This window comes from Triturus cristatus, chromosome 10, assembly GCF_964204655.1.
Source record: "Triturus cristatus chromosome 10, aTriCri1.1, whole genome shotgun sequence".
Taxonomy (NCBI): domain Eukaryota; kingdom Metazoa; phylum Chordata; class Amphibia; order Caudata; family Salamandridae; genus Triturus; species Triturus cristatus.
The window spans coordinates 1,123,011,799-1,123,028,903 of NC_140593.1; the positions used below are offsets into that span (position 1 = coordinate 1,123,011,799).

Genomic DNA, 17,105 nt, shown 5'->3' on the forward strand with positions numbered 1-17,105 from the left:
AGTGCAGGCAACTATAACTCACGCGACCGCAATCCTCTGCTGATGACATATGTGTCTTTATGAAAAAAAAATATTTGTAATATATGTATAGCTAAAATTTAATGGAAGAAGACATGGGCAAATAATTGTCTAAATACAGTATTAGCATCAGCAGAGGATTGCGGTCGCGTGAGTTATAGTTGCCTGCACTAACTATAACGGGGGAATTTCATTGGTTTTTTTATCAGTAAAATGTCCAGCTAACTATAACATGTGTGAAACCTATGGTTTTTTCACTGAATTTGCAAGGTTTTTTAAATGCTAATTCCTAACTATAACGTGTGTGAAACCTATGGTTTTTTCAGTGAATTTGTACGGTTTTTTAAATGCTAAGTTACTTTACGCAATTCGTGGCGTGCGCGCCCTCTTAACGCAGTTCGTTCCGTGCGCGCACGGTGCGCTTCGCGCACCGCTCGCCCACTTTACGCAGTTAGTGCCGTGCACGCACGGTGGGCACGCGGTGCGCTACGTGCCCACGTTACGCTGGATGGGCCATGTACGCACGATGCGCTTCGCGCACCGTGGGCACATGGAGGACATATTATGCGCTTCGTTGTGAAAGGTAAGCTTTTAAATTTTCTTCGTTGAACATATGCCATGCACCAATGTGGCCCTGCGGGCACCATTTGCACACGGGGTGGGGAGAGTGTGAAATTTTTTTTTTTTAAAGTAATTTTTAGCGTACGCGTACGGTAAGCGTAATCGGCGATTTTTAAAAAAAAATTAAAAATGAATTTTTGGCCTTGGGGGTTCTCTGGGGACACATTCATCAAGGCTAGGTGGTTAGGAGCTGTCTAAACAGTCTCTTTATGTGTTTTTTGCCTTTGTTTTTCCTCCTCCCCTCAGAGTGCGAGAGAGAAAATGGCGGCCGCCGCTTCCTGGTTTCGGACGATTCGAATGTTTCTAAGATCTAACAGCCAATCAGAATCGCGCTCGCGCACGGCACCGTACGCGTACGGTAAGCTTACCGTAAGCGCACGGTAAGCGCACCGTAAGCTGGCTCAGATATATATATTGATTTAAATGCTATTTTCTCAGGAACTACTGAACAGATTTACACCAGACCTACAAAAGGCACTTCCTTGACCTGAGGACTACCTCTCTGCCAAATTTCAAGTAACTCTGTTCAGCCGTTCGGGCTGTAGCTGTGTCTAAAGGTCCTATGGAAAAATGCATGGGAAAAACGCGTTTTGGGACCCCCCTTTTTTCTCAGCCCCCGCTTGACGAATCCCCCCGAGACTTTCAGGGTAGGAGCGGAGCGTAGCGCCCCACCTATTTTGAAAATTTCTCGAGGATTCGTCGACCGGCGCCAAAGTTATTCGAAATAGAATGTTGCGGATTTCCTATGGTAAGAGGGTCCTAACTATAACTACCTACTGGCGACTGCCAGTAGGTAATATATATATATATATATTCACTGAAAAAACCATAGGTTTCACACATGTTATAGTTAGCGGAAATTTTACTGATAAAAAACCAATGAAATTCCCCCGTTATAGTTAGTGCAGGCAACTATAACTCAAGCGACCGCAATCCTCTGCTGATGCTAATACTGTATTTAGACACTTATTTGCCCATGTCTTCTTCCATACATTTTTAGCTATACATATATTACAAATATTTTTTTTTCATAAAGACACATATGTCATCAGCAGAAGATTGCGGTCGCGTGAGTTATAGTTGCCTGCACTAACTATAACGGGGGAATTTCATATCAGTAAAATTTCCGCTAACTATAACATGTGTGAAACCTATGGTTTTTTCAGTGAATTTGTACGGTTTTTTAAATGCTAAGTTACTTTACGCCATTCGTGGCGTGCGCGCCCACTTAACGCAGTTCGTTCCGTGCGCGCACGGTGCGCTTCGCGCACCGCGCGCCCACTTTACGCAGTTAGTGCCGTGCATATTTTAGTTTAACTCATCTTTAATAAGCCATTCACAATTGATGCCCTTCAGGCACCAATTGCACACGGGGTGGGGAGAGTGTGGATAATTTTTTTTTTTTAATAATTTTTTACCGTACGCGTACGGTAAGCGTAATCGGCGAAATTAGCGAAAAAATAAAAATTCAGTTTTTGGCCTTGGGGGATCTTTGGGGACTCCCTCAACATTGCTATGTGTGTGGGAGCTGTCTAAACAGCCCCTTTACATGTTTTTGTGCTTTATATTTTAAACATCACTCTCAGTGCGAGAGAGAAAATGGCGGCCGCCGCTTCCTGGTTTCGGCCGATTCGAATGTTTACTAAGATCTAAGAGCCAATCAGAATCGCGCTCGCGCACGCCACCGTACGCGTACGGTAAGCGTACCGTAAGCGCACCGTAAGCTGGCTCAGATATATATATTGATTTAAAGGCTATTTTCTCAGAATCTACTGAACAGATTTACACCAAACCTACAAAAGGCACTTCCTTGGCCTGAGGACTACCTCTCTGCCAAATTTCTAGTAATTCTGTTCAGCCGTTCGGGCAGTAGCCCTGTCTAAAGGTCCTATGGAAAAATGCATGGGAAAAACGCGTTTTGGGACCCCCCTTTTATCTCAGCCCCCGCTTGACGAATCCCCCCGAGACTTTCAGGGTAGGAGCGGAGCGTAGCGCCCCACCTATTTTGAAAAATTCGCGAGGATTCGTCGACCGGCGCCAAAGTTATTCAAAATAGAATGTTGCGGATTTCCTATGGAAACGTGGTCCTAACTATAACTACCTACTGGCGACCGCCAGTAGGTAATATATATACATATATACATACATGCAAAAAAAACCTATCTTTTGGTAGGTGAACGTTATGCTAACAATAATGGACAAATCCATTATTCAAGGATAATAAGGTTCTGTCACCAGGCAAAAACGACTTGATATAATTGATGATAGTAAGTAGAACTTCCTTTGAATTCTTTGGATAAAATCCTAGCTGTAGGTGGTTGATACATTTCAGCCTTACACTTTTAGGTCTCCTCGGGACAATGCGTTAAGAGCACCATAGCATTTCAAAATAGGCCAGCTCCCCTAAATATAAAAGGTTGCTATGTCTTCGCTGTGGAATGCAGAAAATGCCACTATTTTATAATGGAACTTTTAATGGTAGGTTGTGGAAGAACGGCTTGCAGCTGCGAACCACTAAACAGTGTAGGTAAACACTCCACTCTACCAAGTATATATTTCTGCTCGGGCATGGGGGAATTCAACAGACTTAAAGAAGTGTAAAGAGCATAGCATCAAAAGCTACCACCCTGTATAAGCAAATGATTTGGCCCACTTTGATATGCTGTGGTGCTCTTTACACATTGTCCTGAAGAGGCCTGAAAGTGTAAGGCATAGCTAGGATTTTCACCATATAAAGAATTCAAAGAAATTTCTAATTGTACTGTAGGCCATTCATTGCACTATTATGAATTAATATGTATATTAGATTTGCAGGTCTGTTGTATTAAGGCATTCTTACCTGGTGACAGAACCTCCATTTTGTTGAATGATGGATTTGTCCATCATTGTCTGTATAATGTTCCCCTAGTAAAATAGGGACTTTTTTTGTACATGTATAAATATACTGTTTCAAAAATACTGTTTTGATTACTTAACACAACCTATATGTATGGGGTTGTTTGCCAAAATATTGGTGTTGTAACCCTAAATAAGTAAAATAATAAAGTGCTGATCTTCGAGAACAAGAACTCTTCTTGGGGCTCCACATTGTGGCCTTCTGAGCATAGACCCACACTATACCATCATGCCAAAAACCTGGTAATCATTCTGAATGACAAGTTCAACATGACAGCAGGGCTCAATTCGGCCAGCTCCTCCTGCTTCCACATTCTCTGCATGCTCCTCAAGACCTTCAAATGGCTACCCAGAACACTAGACGCACAGTCACTCAAACCCTTATCTGATGCAAAATAGACTATGGCAATGCACTATACACTGGGATTTCCAACCATGTATTGCGCCAACTCTAGACCTTCCAGAACGCTGCAGCAAGACCTTTCCTCGTCTTTTCATGATGCACCTACATCACACCACACCTAAGAGCTCCACTGGCTTCCAAAACACAAATGCTGCAAATTCAAACTCCTCACTCGTGCATACAAGGCACTGCACAACATCAGTCCAAAATATCTGAACATCCCCCTTCACTTCCTGTAACTCACCAGACACCTACTCTCAGCCTTTCTCACTCGCACTCACCCCCACATCCACAAAAGCAGAATGGGAGGTCTAGCATTCCTGCATCACACCAAAGACCTGGAACGATATCCCTCAACAGATCAGGGCCTCCTCCTTTCAACTAAATCACTGGGGCCAAGACGTCTGCTCGAGGGTCTGGATACCTTCATCACTGTGATTTAGTCGCACTAGACAAATCCACATGACAACATAACAAATAGCGCTGTCATACATATAAAAAACCTGCTCTTCGTTCTTTTATGCCTCAGACTAATCATGCATGTTCTTTTTCTGAATGGTTTTGGTAAAAAAATGTTAGCTTCATCTGATCGACTCATTTTTTGAGTTATTTATATGAAGTTACAACACACTATTCTTGCTGCATTTTCAACTAATGAAGTGCACCATTCAAATAACTGTCTAGCACCACTAAGATACACCTCCCCTGTTTTATTTGCAATTTTTTATGTCCCCTTTAGCAGTGACAACTCATCAAAAACAAACGTTTTAGAACTCTGAGGCGCCACTGACTCAAACTCTGGATTTAAAACAAGCTTCCAAAGCCTGAGCCTCCTTTAGGTAGCATAGTTATGATCTAATTTTCGCTTAGGCTATTGCATATGCTAATCTGAACATTAGTCAGATAGAACAGCACAAGTCTTATGTACTATTGGACCTAGCTGTAAAGTGCCCTTACTCTGCGCTCAGAGTCTTGATCACATTTAACCAACACACTATTGTTCCCAGCTGAAAGTGCTGTCACTCTGCGCCCAGAGTCTTTCTTGATCGTGTTTTAACAACACACACTTAATGTACTATTTGACCGAGCTGTAGAGTGCTACCACTCTGTCCTCGTTCTTGATCGTGTTACATCAATGTAGGAAAGTGGGTTTCTGTTGCAGTAACCCCCCCCCATATCGCCAGACTGTTGATGCACTTTGGCTTGATGTGCCCTGGGTACCTGCCAATCAGGTTCTCAGGGCCTGTGTTCTTTCCCCAAAACTAACCCAATTGGCATCTCTGGCCACAGGTCAGCCCCTGGTAAATGGTACCACTGGTACCAAGGGGACTGTGACCAGAGAAGACCTCTAAGGGCTGCAGCACCTATTGTGCCACCCTTAGAGTCCTTGTACCTTTACACACACACACACAATGCCTTTGCAGGCTGCGTGTTTTGGTGCAGAACAAAGTGGAGAGTCGAAATGGCACACGTCCGTGTGCCATGCCTACAACCCACTGCCCTGGCTTAGATCAGTCACTCCTCTAGCTGGGTGCCTTATACCAGTGGTGAGGGTACAGGTGCATGAGCCCTGTACCCCTACAGTGTCTAAGTCCATTCTTAGACATTGTAAGTGCAGTGCTGCCATTAAGAGTATATGGTGCTGGGAACTTGTCATTATGAACTCCACAGCACCATAAAGTCTACACTGAAAACTGGGAAGTTTGGTATCAAACTTCCCAGCACATTAAACCCACACTGAAGCCAGTGTGGGGTTTAATGAAAAATGCACACAGAGGGCATCCTAGAGATGCCCCCTGAAAAACGACCAGCCTCTGGTGGGTTCCCTGACTGGTACACACCAGCCTGCCACCACGAGATATGTTTCTGGGCCCCTAGGCTGGGAGCCTTCGCATCTCCACCAGGCCAGGAAGAGCCATCTGTGGCAGGGGAACTTCAAAGGCCTGGCAGCCTTTGTAATGCGACCCTCAGCCTCTACTGCTATCAGGAGCAGGCCGCTTTCCTGTCTCCCCTCCTTTTCGGCGGGAAGACAGGCGGGAAAAACTAGCCAGCCCAGAAGGTGAGCCCACCTTTGCCAACTCCACTCCTCAGGTGGGGGAGGCGAGGTGAAGCACTCTCTTCAGTGCCCGCATCTTGCAGATGGCAGGCACTCCTCAATCAGGATTAGGGATTGTGCTTACACACCCACATGGGGTGAGCACACCAAGGGTGCAGTCATCCTCAGGTCAGTAGCCATTGGCTTTTGACCTCGAGACTCCTAAAACGCCCCCAAAATACAGTATTTACGGGGCAGCCCTGAACCAAGAAAGCATATTCCCGCAACCTAAGAAGAAAAAGGACGAGAGAAGAAGCCCAGCAGAGAACAACTGACTTGGCCCCAGCCCTACCGGCCTGTCTGCAGTTTCTGGAGATCCTCTGCCAAAAATAGTCTTGTCCTACAGCCAGTGACCTCCAGAACCCCTGGGAGGACTGACTGCCTTCAACAAGGACCGGATCTCCTGTGAACAGCAGCTCTGTTCAAAAGGAACACAAAACATAAACTCAGAGCCTGCTGAGGAAAAAGAAACCCAATGCCGAAACCCCCACTGGACCCGTCGCCTACAGCCAGAGTTCAAGTGGCCCACTGGTCCCAGTGAGGTCCCCCAGCGCGCCAGTCCGAGTCCACTGTGGGTTGACCCCTCCAGGACTCCCCGACGTCGCCTGCAACCTCTGCATGGAGACCCCCCCCCAACCGCGAGTGGCCGGGTAAGGTGAAATCTGACCTCTGAAGACACCCCTGCTTCCAGCCGCCCTGTGCCCTGGAGAAAGGAACCGGAGGTGCACCTACGACCCCGAGCCCTCCAACTTACTTGCCCAGCTGTTGGTTCCTCCCGGAAGTCTACCTGGACTGAGCCTGCAGCTAAAAACCAAAAACGAAAAACCCCATTGATAACAACAGGGCACTAGATGCCAAAACTGCACCCTGCACCCAGCTGCCACTGCGGGTGCACTTTGTGTGCTAAACTGGATCCCCTTTTGCCTTGAGCCTAACACCAGGAGCTTGGCTCCCACAACCTTGTGGCCTGCTCACCAGCAGCCACCAACACGAGGCCCCCTATCCCTCTTTGGATAGCATTGGGCCTCAGAACTCTGCACCCGGCCTCCCTAATGCCGCTGAGGGTGTAATGAGAGCGCATCCTTGACCCTGGGGGAACCTTTGTTCTAACCCCAGAAGCTCAACTCCAAAGACCGATTACTTACCTCGTAACTGTTAACTTCATTTCTCTCCATAGGAACCTATTGACTGTTTTTCTCTGAAAAATGTTCGAAGTGTGGAGTTGATTTGTATGGAAACCTGAAAAATAACAATTTTGCAAAACTGATTTTACTCACCTTTTCTCTAGGAAATGTCCCAGTGTGATATCTAAGCATATCACACTGAATAGAAAAAGTAATCTCAAAAGTAACGCAAAAGTAACTTACCAGTAATTTTCATTGCAAAGTATATGTACACCATTTCCCAGTATTGCATCACCAGTAATTCAAACTGTAACCATTTCAAAGTACATTTACAATTGCATTTCAAACTGTATATTTACTGCAAAGTATTTATCAACTTACCTGTGCCAGGCTTGCTTGGTTCTAGAAAATAAAATAACTAAAACAATATTTTTATACAGAAACAATTGGTCTGAAGTTCAGTCTTCGAGTGTGTGAATTCATTTGCTGAGTGTGTACAGTAAATGCTTAACACTGTCCTCTGATACTGCCTTACTGCTCGACCACACCACCACGAATAGAGAGTGAGGTGCTATCTAACTTTACCTCTGCCTACCTTTTGGGATCCACTGGACTCTGTGCACATTATACCTCACTTTGGGATAGTATATACAGAGCCAGCTTCCTATAACCAGGATCTGTAATTAATTAAAAAAAAAACAATTGGTAACATAATGAATGAAGTCTTTGGAAGCACCAACTTTCAAACTATAATTGACTTGCAAAATTGTATGTGCAATTTACGTACTCGCTGTTGGTGAATCTGCAGTTCCCATTTTATTTTTTAGTGTGTGTTTTAAGCTCAGTTTCTAGTACAATTGAACGTATGTAGAACTATTTTTTTTTTTTAATCGTTTAATTTATGGGTAAAATAAATCATTCAAATATTATGTACCAATTTTCTTCTATGGCTTATTAATGAAGTGAACTGTTGCTGCATTCGTTAAAAATAAATTGACTAAGGTAAATTATTTAATGAATTCCTTTAAAAATGTATTCATGAGTGGTTGTAAGGGGGCAATTTAAATAAATATTTAAGTGAATACCACAGGAATCGCTCTCCTTTTAGCTTGTGTTAACACCGAGGCCTCTGTGGCACTAGAGGTTTTCCCTGTGTGCCTTTTAGTTCCGGATTGCAGTTAGGCAGTAAATTAATGACTGGTCTTGGATGCTGGCCCGGATCTTTAAAAAGGACGTCTGCTGTGTCACAGTGACAGAGCATTAAGAGTCTTGATTACCGTTTGCCTTGTACACCAGCAATGAGTCACACCCTTCGGCGAATTGCATGGAGCACGAAGGGGGTCAAAATAAATGCTTTTATATTTGATTAGTGTTCAGATCCTCCTTGTGCATGGTGGTGACCAGTGAACTTTGTGCATTCAGTACTGATAGAGGAATTTCATGCAGTAACCCTACAGTCTGGTATCTGCGGGCTGAATCAGCTCGCACTTTGGATTCTTGTATTTTATCTCATAGTTCGTATAAGAGAAACAAAGGAGACGGTTCGTCTTCAGCATTCTCACAGTTATCACCACCTGGGAAGTTAGCAAATAGTGACCCAATGGACAGCTGAACAGCAAACCTTTTGTAGTTTTCCACGTTCTTTTTTTCTGAGGCAGATGTAAAACAAATGTAATCCATATGACCAGGTGCAAAGTATCGACTTGTCAATCTATTTTGTACTTTTAGTAAACACACTGTTTACAAAAAATGCAAACTGGATTGACGGGTAACGTGCTTTAAGAACTCATCCGATCTGGACTTTGAAACATGGGCGGCAGTTGCATGGACCCGAAGGAAGCCTCAGTTTGCTCCCAAAGCACTCTTTTATGTTGAGTGTCTGGAAACTTCTCTTCTAGCATTAACAAAGGCGGCTCGGTGGTTGGAAGGCCCTCCTTTTATGGAAGCCTTTGTTCACTCCAAAACAGTCCTTTACAATGAGAGTCAGTTAACTTGTCCTCTTCCAGCATTAGAAGAGGCAGCAGTTACAAGTACCTTTGATGGAAGCCTCTGTTCACTCGAAAACAATTCTTTAGTTTGAGAGTCCAAAACATTTCCTCGTCCAGCGTTGGCAGAGGCAGCGGGTACAAAGACTTCCTTTAGAGGAAGCCTCAGTTCAATCACAAAGCTTCTCTTCTTCCACCAGGCCTATTGAATTAGGCATGGTAGTCTTGACGATAAACCGCTTATCCCCTGGGAAAGCCCCAGGACCTGATGCAGAGCCAGTTGATGTCTTTCAATCAAACATATACCTCTGGGGTCTGGTCTTAAAAGATGTTTTAAGGTGCTTAGTGTAAGGCTACATACCCGAATCCTGGTGCTCTGCCACCTCAGTCCCTAGTGTGAAAAAAAAGAGACCAATCCGATCTGGCCCGTTATAGTCAATATCTGTGATAGACGCTACTGCAAACATCTTGGGAAGGGTAATACTGGCCCACCTAGGAACGTGGGGAAATGAACCCCTGTTCAGTGTGGGTTAAGACCGGGCATAGGGACTATAGAGCAATCCTTAAACCTGCACCTTATTGCTAGCAAATATGTATCAGCAAAAAGGGGGGCCATAGGTGTGGCTTTTATAGATCTCTCCAGTGCATTCGATTTAGTCAATAGGGTGAAACTTTGGGAATTGGTGCAGAATATGGGGGTCGAACCTGAACTCCTTACTTTAGTAAAACGTCTACAATACAGTCTCAAAGTAGCAGTATGTTATGGACCGCAGGGAGAACTAACCTCCCTAAGAGGGGTAAGACAGGGTTGCATCCTAGCAACCTTTTCTGTTCTTGCTTTATATGAACGGCATTACTGAACATCATGTGCAGGCTGGGGCTGACGTGCCCAAGATAGGTGACCGCCCTCATACCATACTTCTTTATGCACATAACGCGTTACTAACTGTGCGCACTTCACATGGCCTCCAGATGCTGCTAAAATACTGTATGGAGTATATGGAAGACCTGGCCTTAAAATTTAATTAGGCAAAATAGTATTCCATGGCATGCCGACCTTTACACACAAAAACAAAGTGAATGAGAAGGGGGGGGGGTCCTCACTGAAAAAGACAAATACGTTTGGTTACTTAGGAATAACTTTTAGCTCCGTTCTAAGATGGAGGGCACATATCCAAATAAAATCTTTGCACGTGAGTAGAAATACGGAAGCTATCTTCAAATTTTCAGGGACTAAATTACAACCCCTGCCTGAGATGATTACCTTGTTTAAATCAAATTGTATTTCGGCTGCTATCTATGGGGCTGGTGTGTGGGGGTTTCGAAACGCTGATAAACTGCAGCGTATTGAAAATGGTTTTACCCGTAGATTGCTGGTAGTGCCGAAATATTCAGTAAATTTTATTTGCCACGATGAGCTGGGCATCGTGTTTATAGAGGACCAGGTAAAAATGGTCCCACTCGTGTTGTGGATCGCATGCAGGCTAAATCCTGAGGCTGAGTGGTAAGAGAGTGCGTCTGACTGCCTAGCCTTACAAAATGTTAACAAAATCCTGTGGTTGGTGTATATGAAATCTGTTTTTCTGAAATTTGGCCTTACTGATATGTTCACACAACCCTGGGACATTAAGGTTGATGCAAAGGCCACTGTAACATCACACCATGCAGAGTTTTGTAGGGACGAAAGATTAGGGAGCGTGTAAATGAAGTCTCTTGAGTTGAATGCCCATGTATAAATGGGCACTAATATCGAACCTTACTTGATCTGGATTGATAATGCATTTAATGTTTGTTATTCACATGTTTTAGACTGAATCTTATCCATTTTAAATTTGCTTTTCCAACACCATGTACATGGAATAATGTATTTCCACCTTTTCATTGTAACAGTGTTTCATCACAGAGCACGTCATTTTACCTTATTTTGTCCTTTATATTCAAGTCCAATCGTTGCCTTCCCAGTACCTGTACTGCGTCAGGCAGGAATGACGTCTTGTCTGCCTGCAATGGATTACTTACCAAAAGTAGTCTCATTAGACTTGTGCCATGCAATCCTAAATTCCTTTAAAAGTGTGCTAAATATTAGAAGACTCTATGAGCTGCAAACTTTTTGATTGACTGTAAACCAAGGTTAATGTGATAACTTATTATTTTGCTTATGAGTACAACTATTCTTTTCTAAGGAATGTTAATATGCTTGTCCCTTTGAGATAAATATTTTAAAACGACTACTGTAAATTTTTGAAAAACATTTTATCATGCGTTCTTTGTACGTGTTTTTGCTATATGGCAAATAAGCTGAAAAAAGTTGCTCTTGACTTGACATAACCTTATCCCATCCTCCTTGCCAGTATGGTTAGGATGTAGAATATAACATGTATTATGTTTAATAATAAGAACTAAACACTGTGCTAGAGTGGTATAAACATAGCTGTACCACACATTTGGTACACACATTCCACATCCTGTCATCACAGGTCCATGCATACGTAACACAGGTGCATGCCACACCTACCCCATTTTCTTTGAGGAGACTGGCCCAACTACTTGAGCCTCATTACTCAAGTCTTGAATTAACTTCGGTCAGACACTGAGACCATTTTTGTCAGTAATGTAATTCTACGTGCAAGGTTCATTAAAAAATCAGTATAGCTCCCAGAAACCCGATGGATGTGGTGGTGATTTATTGGGCTGTGTGCACTAACTTTAATATCCGCGCTTTTCCCTTTGTGTTTGCAGGTCCAGCTCTGTGGGGGTCTCGCTCTGTGCTTACTCGCAACGAATCCGATTTTAGAAAGTCCGCATTAGTTGCCCAGTCAGACATGAAGGTCGAGCTGCTTCCAGCACTTACGGATAATTATATGTACCTCCTCATTGACGAGGACACCAAGGAGGCAGCCGTCGTTGACCCGGTGCAACCCCAGAAGGTGACTATCCGAGATTAGTACTGCCTGCTGTTATCCTTGTTTTTACACGCATCTGCGGTACTTGGCTGTTTCTCGACTCGAACATGCGAACTTAGTTTTAATCAACCCTGTCTGCTCCAGATATGCTGTTGCCAAAATGACTTCTCTCAAGTAATGCATTCTCTTAGTCTCCGAGGTTAACCCTCTGTTGGTGGCTGTGCTGAGTTTGAAAGGACAGTGACGCCCCTTTGTAACAAAGTACGTTAGAGCATTAGAGTGAGGGCTGCTGCACGTTTGCCTGCGACTCGCAGGTATTTCAGGGCCCAAAATTTTATCCTTACGAGATCAATAATATGAAAGTGGTCGAGGTGCCTTACGACACCTAGTATTTGGCCACAAAGGGCGAATGGTGTGCACCATATAAATTATGAATATTAACGTAACACATGACCCGCAAGGTTTATTCTAGCTTTTCTCTGTCGGACTCTAGACAGCCCTTACAGACATGAGCTTACATTTCATATACCATGTTCTCAAATTGAACTTGAGCGCTAATTTGAGAAAAGAAGCATTTTTTCTTTAAACCGCATGCCGAGAGACTTTGGCACTGATCTAAATGGATTGTAAACTAGGGACACACACACACACATATATATATATATATATCCTGTCTGTCCTACCCAACCATTCTCAACTTAAGCGTAATGTTACTGTGCCAACAATTCCGTCCAGTATTTCCATTTCTCTTGATCTCCAAGTGCCCCATTCCAGACCAAATCTTCATAGCTGGCCTAGGGGAACGTGTTTCTATGACTTAGACATTGTTTGTTCCACCTAGGCAATTTCTGCTGAAAGGACTGAGAATATTATCTCCATACACCCAAACTCTGAAAAAGAGTAACCACTGCTGTTGTAATGTTTATTAGGTTGGTCAGTAAATTAATACATCACCATCGGTTGTCTATGCCCGTTATGTCACACATTAAGGGCACAGATTTGAATTGATATGACTGCAGCTGTTACTAGTACTGTGGAGTTAGTTAATGGTAAGTAGACATGAATCAAGACATAATTTTGTTTGTTGTACGGCTGCACACTGTATAACTGATGATATTGGCAGTTTATACAACACATACCACAAATCCTTTGCACTTCAATACCATATTATTATTAACTGGATTTAATGATTCTCTTTGTATCGGCCAGTGAAACACAAAAAGATTAGTTCACGCACTGGGAGTCAAACCCCTAGCACACGTTTCTTATCATTCTCTGAAGCGGCTGATCAACAAATTGAAGTATTGGTCATTGATGTTAGAATCTATTGAGTTCTTTTATCAGACAAAAAGCCCTGCAAAATATTTTCTGTTAGGGATGTTCAGACATAGTTCTCTTCCAGGGGATCCTCGTCAATAGTCATAAGCATTAGAATATTCCCGCCCATGTGCGGGATCCCGGAAACAGTAAATTATATGTGCCCCACATATATATATCCATACATATATACCTATATGTATACACAAGCAATTGCAGCCCATAACACCCTAGAGCTGAACCATGCTGTAAGGAATTTCCACTATACATAAGAAAATAGCATTATAAACATGAGAAACAACATTATAACTTGTTTGGAAACTGTTTTAATGCTTCGAAAACAGCAGAAATTCTTAGAAAACACTGAAAGCATAGGAAGCTCCCAGGCTGCATTGCAAATACCCAGTCTAAAAAGACTGAAAAACTAACTAATAGCTGCATAGCAAAAAACTGACACCGTGCCTCTAAGGCACACCTGACCCCCACCTTCCCATCATGCCTCAGGGGTGGCAGTTAGGTCAGTTGTTCTTTCCGGCTCCTTCTGGAAGGATCCTGGCAACAGAGCTCCACTTTTTTCTGAGTTTGTCAGAAAATATTGTCTATTTTTCAACTCCCGCCTGCGGACTCCGTAATAGTGGCGGCTGCAAGAAAGGGTCAGACGGCGTCGGCCTCCTCTTCCGTTCCTCCAGATAAGGAGAGCAGAACCCAGGACTCCTGGGGACGCAGGGCCTGCTCTTCCGCGGCGGCGTCCCTCAAAATCTCCAGCGCGGCGGCGCTTTTGGGCAGGTACGATAGGGCTCTCTGGGACTCGATGGAGCGATTCAAGTCCAAGCTCCCCAAGGAGGACCAAAAGGACTTTGAGGAGATTGTTACTGAAGGGGCTCTGGTGGCTAAGTTTTTTCCCTTACTTCGACGTTTTACATCTAAGTCAGTAAGAGGCTGTCTTTTTTAGGCAGTTTTGGGCATTTTTTCCAACTTGAAATGACTTCTCTTTTCGATCCTTGCCCTGCTTGTGGCAAGAAGAAGGCCAGGACTGACTCTCATAGGGTCTGTATCCTGTGTCTACCGGAGGATCATGATTCCAAGACATGTACTCACTGCCAGAGCCTGTCCAAGAGAACTTTGAAGGACAGAGAGCGAATTCGCATTTATGGCCTGGCACAACCATCCAGAGGCCGATCTCCGGTGAGGAAGGGCTCCAAGAGGCCTAGAGATTCATCTAGGAGCAATTCATCTCGTCCTTCCGCCTCAGCGTCGGGCTCGGCGCTGAGGAAAGATGTTCCGGTAGGTCGTGTTTCCAAGAAGAGACTTTCGACAGCGGGCTCGCCGTCGAGAGCAGGTACGTCATCGACGTCGAAGTCCAGACCGCCATCGTCAACCCGGCGACGATCGGCGTCGAGATCTAGAGCCTCTCCGCCGTCGTCAACCCGGCGACGATCGGCGTCGAGAGACACCACCCCTCCGCCGTCGTCAACCCGGCAACGATCGGCGTCGAGGAGCAGGGAACCTCCGCCGTCGTCAACCAGGCGACGATCGGCGTCGAGGAGCAGGGAACCTCCGCCGTCGCCAACCCAGCGGCGATCGGCGTCGAGGAGCATGGACCCTCCGCCGTCGTCAACCAGGCGACGACCGGCGTCGAGGAGTGTCACCCCTCCGTCGTCGAGGGCACGATCCCCTCCGTCGTCGAGGCTCCATCAGCGTTCGACGTCGAGACAGCAGGATCCTCCGCCGTCGTCATCCAGACGGCGTTCGGCGTCGAGGTTGGCATCCGCGTCGACGTCGAGAGTGGCAGCATCTCCGCCGGCGTCCCCGCGGCGTTCGGTGTCGAGGGAGAGAGGGCCTCCGTCGTCGGCTTCACATCGCCGTTCGACGTCGAGGCGGCATTCTTCGCCCACTGAACATGGCTGCCGGTCCACATCGAGGCGTCGTTCGACGTCGAGAGAAGAGTCCCGGCGAGAAAGAAGACGACGCCACGGATCGACGTCAAGACCACGCTCGACGTCGAGACAGGCCTCGGACAGGTCGGTGGTCCTGGTGACAGAGTCGGCGTCGCGCCATTCCTCCTCTCACTCAGGGGCATCTCCACGACCGGCAATTCCACGAGAGCCTGCCGGCCAACCCCGTAGGTCTTCCCCTCAGACTCAAGGGACCATTTCTCTGTCTCCCAGATGGCTGCTGCCAGCACATCATTGGCAGGACTCGGGGGCTACAAGGAGGCTGCGGGAATACGTCAGTCAAGTGCATGACTCTCCGCTGCAACGGCTGGTGGCGGCTGTGGACAGAGCTAGTCCCCCCAGGCCAGCACGTCAGAAGTCGCCGGACAGCAGGCGACGCAGATCGCGCTCCCCCAGGCGGGAGGGGCGTTCATCTGGATCACGGGCTCGTGATCATCGCCGGGAGCGGAGGACTCCATCATCGTCCTCTTCCTCGTCCACCAGGTCCTCCATCAGGGACTATTCACCCACGCTATCGGGCAGCCCAGTGTCCAGGGTCTCGCCCATAGACGACATCAACACCTACCAGGAGGTGTTGCAGCGGGGAGCGCAGAAGCTGGGGATTGAGATGTCAGTCCCCCAAGTCACCACGTCGGTGATTTTTGAAACACTTCACCAGAAGTCTGCCTCTCGTCCACTGCTGCCTTTGGTCCCAGGAATCGTGGAACCAGTCATGGACACCTTCGTCACCCCGGCGACCGTCAAAGCGGTTCCGGCTCGTATCCTCAAAAAATACAAGCCAGCTACCTCTGACCCCGTCTTTGTGAAGATGGACGCTCTCGGCCTTCACGTCAACATGGCAAAGTCCGTGCAGCAGCCCACTCAGTCCATCCACTACCTTGGCTCCGTTCTGGACACAAGCGTGGGAAGAGCGTATCCTTCGGGGGAGAGACTGTCTTCAATGAAGAGGAAATGCAGGCTTATGCAGCAGATGCAGAGGCCGTCAGCCCGGCAGGTAGCATCTCTGCTGGGATCCATGGCGTCCTGCATTTTTCTCATTCCCAACGCCAGACTGCGAATGAGACCTTTGCAGCAAGCCCTGGAGGACCAATGGGATCAGTCCACAGGCCGTTGGGGAGATCGAATCTCTCTCTCCCAGGTGGCGAAATCTTCCCTAGCATGGTGGACTCGTCAGGACAATCTGTTGGTGGGAGTCCCGTTTCACCACCCACTTCCGGTGCAATCGGTGGTGACAGATGCATCGCTGCAAGGTTGGGGGGCCCACATGGGGTGCCTCCAAATACAAGGTCGGTGGTCTGCAAAAGAACAGGGCTACCACATAAATATGCTAGAGCTTCGGGCAGTCCACCTTGCTCTAAAGGCGTTCCTCCCAGCAATCAAGGCAGACTCAGTCCTGGTGCAGACCGACAACACCACGACCATGTTTTACCTGAACAAACAGGGCGGGACTCGGTCACGCCCCCTCTCCCTGGAGGCACAGGCGATCTGGCACTGGCTGCTCGCCCGAAACCTCTCGGTAGTGGCAGTGCACCTTCCAGGGGAGTTGAATATCAAGGCAGACGCACTCAGCAGGCACTTCGAAGATCAGCCCGACTGGGTGCTGCACGACGACGTGGTGGCAGACCTGTTCCGTTGTTGGGGTCGTCCAGACATCGATCTGTTTGTAGACGACGAAAATTCAAAATGCCACGCCTTCGCGTCCAGATTCCACCGCCCAGGGACCAGGGGGAATGCTCTTTTGATGGACTGGTCCGGGACATTTGCCTACGCCTTTCCGCCCCTGCCTCTG

The 17,105-nt window shown here is 46.3% G+C and overlaps 1 protein-coding gene across 6 annotated transcripts in view; it reads left to right on the forward strand.

Annotated features, from left to right (window-relative positions):
* Positions 1–17,105, forward strand: part of HAGH (hydroxyacylglutathione hydrolase) — a 710,899-nt gene that overhangs the window by 102,689 nt on the left and 591,105 nt on the right. For all 6 annotated transcript variants that reach the window (XM_085629365.1, XM_085629364.1, XM_085629362.1 and 3 more), the window contains exon 2: positions 11,881–12,068. In XM_085629365.1, the coding sequence (XP_085485491.1) occupies positions 11,881–12,068 (188 nt within the window). The remainder of the gene's footprint in view (positions 1–11,880; positions 12,069–17,105) is intronic.